At 30.5% G+C, this 4,594-nt stretch overlaps 1 protein-coding gene across 1 annotated transcript in view; it reads left to right on the top strand.

Annotated features, from left to right (window-relative positions):
• LOC106472422 (chromosome-associated kinesin KIF4-like) overlaps positions 1-4,594 on the top strand; it is a 62,772-nt gene that overhangs the window by 39,742 nt on the left and 18,436 nt on the right. Inside the window, 3 exon segments of the mRNA XM_022400995.1 lie at positions 907-1,119; positions 1,932-2,035; positions 4,292-4,436. Coding sequence (XP_022256703.1) covers positions 907-1,119; positions 1,932-2,035; positions 4,292-4,436 — 462 coding nt within the window.

Below are 4,594 nucleotides of genomic sequence, written 5' to 3'. Positions count from 1 at the left end.
AAATAATATCTTAAACTTATTTTTCTTAAAACATGGAACAATTAATAAAGAAGTAAAGCAACAAATTATCTCTTCTAGCTACGAACTTTAAAATTAAAACTTGTAAAATTTTGCACATGGAGGATGTGAAACAAAATAATTTTTTTAGGTTTTAGAAATACCTTTTGAAATAACTATAAATCATAAATTACTAAAACAATACCACAGAATTTCACTACAATTTATCAAGCTTAGTAACTAAGCTGTATTAGGGTAAAAAATATGAAATTTCTAGCTCACTGAAGTCTTACCTTACTGCTTGGAATCTAGCTTGAAAAGAAAGAGTTTGCCATGCAAATACTTAGCAGAGGCTTAAAAAGCCAGTAGGGGGACATTCTGAGCTTACAATTGGTTATTCACATGTCGTAGACAGAAGTAGGTGTATGTAAGCATTTCCAAAAATAGAAAGAGGTGGGTGGGGCCACTGTGTTTGATACAGTAAATGTAGCAATATCTCAGCAAATAGAAAAGATAGGAGGTTCTGATTTTATGTTCTAACTTGTCAATATCAGCAATTTGAATATCTAATTTGTAAGAAACTATTTGGACATCACAAATATCTAATTTGAACCAATGCTGCATTCAACATGCCACGTGATGCAATAAAATCAATATTTAGGAATTTTTGTAATATGTACTTTTAAATTAAGAAATTCAATACCTTATAATACTAGAATTTGAATTATAACCTACAATTTGATACCAAACTTATTGACATAAATTCATAAAGTTAAATAAAATTTTGAATGCGAGTCAACAAATGCGATGACATGACCTTTGACCCGTGTGGATAGGGTTAAATTAGACTTGTGTCGGGTGTGGCTAGGATTTTAATAATAACAAACTTATTACATAGGAAGATGGTGAAACTCCCGAGAACTCGCCAACAGCTTTGTAACAACAGAAGATGATGGATGTAACCCTGAGGAGAAAGAGTACAGATTAGAATGTACGTTACGACATGCTGCCATGAGTAGAGAGCTGCAGGAGTTAGACAAGGCTCTTGCTTTGAAGGAAGACTTAGCCAGCAGAATGCAGGAGAGTGAATGTCATATGGATGTCCTTCGACTACAATATGAGGTACTAATCAGTTGCAGCTCTAAAGTTGTTTATTAAACTGAAAGAATATTTGTTTAAATAATGTCCTTCGGAGGTCACATAGTATTTGGAGTGGGATGTTTGGGGCGGGATATTAATTATGATAAAAAAATACATCAATGCTTTATTGAAATGTATTGATAATAAACACCATAGTAATGCACTAGTAGGTAAAAAAACGTTAATTAACTAAGACTTAGGGTCAAGGGTGATAAAATAAGCTCTATTTTCAGCTTCATTTTTTAATTATTAATTTTTACCTGATGACTGGTAGGTCAGTTGTATGTAGTTCCTTGGATGCCACTCAACTTCTCAGTACTAAAGTATTATTATTGCGGGTTTTATTTACCAGTAATCATTGATATTAAAGTTCACATAGCATTATATTTTGGAAACTATTGTCAATAAGTTTTTATAATTTTTAATTGAAAACAAGAACCATTTTAATGAAAGAACACTGAAATTTTACATATATTCAAGCTTTCAATATAGTATACTGTTGGAATTATTATTTTTTTAATAAAAAAAGCTGCTACATCATAAACCAGTTACATATAGCTTCTAATATTTGAAACCTCATTCCCAAACATTGTTATTTATAATGACTTTTTTTTTTTCAATGGTTTGTGTAATGAAAGGTTCCACGCCCATTTCTTATGATTCAAATTAATGTAGAAGACGCTGTTAAATCCACGGAAAATTTAAGAAGCAATAAAATGTATTATATTTATTGTTATGGGTCATTTATCCATATTAGTAATTTGGACTTTAAGTCTTTCATTTTTTAAATACAGAGTAATCTCCGCCAGTTGGAAGAAGAAGTTACTCAGTTGCAGAAAGAAAAGGAAGAACTGTCTTTAACTTTAAGAGCAGTTCAGACTAATGTTACGTCAAAAAAGTAAGTTTTTCAAAGGCTGCATAATGACTGTCATGACTACTAAAATAGTTTAACACCTCTCTCTGTGTGAACTTGGTCAATTCAACCCGAGTTTATGAGTATCAGAGTTTCCATGCTCTGGTATGGTAAACATTATAATTTCTGTACACAAAAAGTAAGTTTTTCAAAGGCTGCATAATGACTGTCATGACTACTAAAATAGTTTAACACTCTCTCTCTCTGTGAACTTGGTCAATTCAACCCGAGTTTATGAGTATCAGAGTTTCCATGCTCTGGTAATGGTAAACATTATAATTTCTGTACACAAAAAGTAAGTTTTTCAAAGGCTGCATAATGACTGTCATGACTACTAAAATAGTTTAACTCTCTCTCTCTCTGTGTGAACTTGGTCAATTCAACCCGTGTTTGAATATCAGAGTTTCCATACTCTGGTATGGTAAACATTATAATTTCTGTACACAAAAAATCTGATTTTTAATTAAGCGTAAAGCCTCCTAAAGAAATATCAAACTTTTTTTTTAGATAATGAAAAAAAAATAAAAATTCTTCACGGGATATGTTCGCAAGCAACTAGTGCATTACGTAATTCAGTATGGTAACATGAGCTACACGTTCACCAAGTGATTTACAAAGTGTGGTGGAATTATTAGTTAGAAACAGTTCAAATGGCAATAAAAATAAGTATAAACACATGGATATTGTTACGAGCTCTAAGTTATTTTGGATAAACAATTGTAGCCTTCTATTACAATTTGCACTCATTCTAGAAATAAGAAAGGGTAATTTAGACTTAGTTTGTATATTTTAATGGTGGTTACAAGGTCAATAAAATCAATCCAATGCACATGGAGTTAGGGTGGAGAAAATAACAGATAAAATAGACAGTTTTACTGAAGTCCATGATATTTGTAATAGTCTGAAAAGTATGGCAGAGGATAGGTTAATTTGTTAAAAGAAATTAATGTATTTTAATTTGCTATTTAGTTATTCATGCACAATTAACATTATGTGCTTCTATATTGTGGACCTTTTTATTTATGCATTAACAACAGTATGAACAACAAACTAAAATGAAAGAATAGAAACTTATTAGCATTACTGTGTTTGCACTTAGCCACCAGATTTTTTCACCTTGTGTTCAACCTGTGTAAAATTTATCGGTTCTTCTAAACAATGTACATTATCTGAATCATAGAATATACAAGAGTTTTGGGTATGGGATGTGTTTTGTAGCAGGCATACTTTGAAAATTATACATTCACTGTATGTTGGAGAAGTCAATCTGAGAAAACGTGCTACCCTTTGATATGCATATCCAAAACTTAAGTAGATTGGGTAACATACTCCCGTTTGAAAAGGATAACCCCTGTTCTTTTAAATACCTAAACATAGCTCTTAGTTAGTATCTTTCACGGGTAGTTAAATGGCCTGTTTTTATGACTTGCATCAAAGTATATGTAAGTAGTCTTGACTGGCTATGAAAAAGATAACGTAAAGGATACTAGTTAAGTAGTTGAGGAAGGTCATTTGACCAAGTGACCACTGGTAATTTTGCTATAATGGCAGTTTTATTTGTTTTTCTGTATATTCATACTTTATATGATAAAATTGTTTCATATTACCCTTTTACTGCTAAGCATTTCAGAAGTTGATTTAGGCTGTTAAGTCTTCTGTTTTATGAGTTAAGCATTGAGACTATTGACTTAGTAAAGGAATTTGGTAATATTTTTAAATACTTGTAAGAATTATTCTAAAATAAATAAAAGTAGACATTCTTGATTTATTTTAACAAGTTATAAAAATGTATTTTATAGTGTCTAGCAAATATAGAAAGTAAGTCTGATTTAGTTATAACTTGAAATTAAAAAAGTTAAATAGAGATAAGGTGTAAGTAATAGTAATTTTAAGTGACAAATATAATCACTATTATCATTCATATTTTGTTGTTTTTTCTGGTTGTTTATAATGTACTGATGTGAGTATAAACAACTACAGTTATTATTGCCTTACTATCTAATATTCTTAGAGTGGGTAAAAGTTAGTGTATATTTTACACTAACTTTTACCCACTCTAGTTCACTAACCCTATTTTAACAAATATACACTAACTTTTACCAACTCTAGTTCATTAACCCTATTTTAACAAAATACACTTAATTTTACCCACTCTAGTTCACTTACCCTATTTTAACAAAAATACACTAACTTTTACCCACTCCAGTTCACTAACCCTATTTTACCAAATAGTTAAAATAGGGTTAGTGAACAGCGCAGAAAACGACTTCAAGAATGTGAAACGCAAATTTCTCAACTGAAGAAAAAAATGGTGGAGCATACAAGAATGCTGAAAATGAAGGAAGAAGCAGATAAGAAAGTCAAAAATCTTCAACAAGAAATTACGGTAAGAAATTAAAAAGTCTTATAAATATTATTGAAGTTTATCTTTCTAGATGTTATGGAGAAAAGTGACAAATTATTAAAATTTGAAATTCTTAATTCAACTGCAATTGGCTAGTGTAAATGGTCAAGAAACAGAATAAGAAATTACAATTTTGAGAT

This window comes from Limulus polyphemus, unplaced genomic scaffold, assembly GCF_000517525.1.
Source record: "Limulus polyphemus unplaced genomic scaffold, Limulus_polyphemus-2.1.2 Scaffold5317, whole genome shotgun sequence".
Taxonomy (NCBI): domain Eukaryota; kingdom Metazoa; phylum Arthropoda; class Merostomata; order Xiphosura; family Limulidae; genus Limulus; species Limulus polyphemus.
This window is presented reverse-complemented; position numbering and strand designations above follow the sequence as displayed.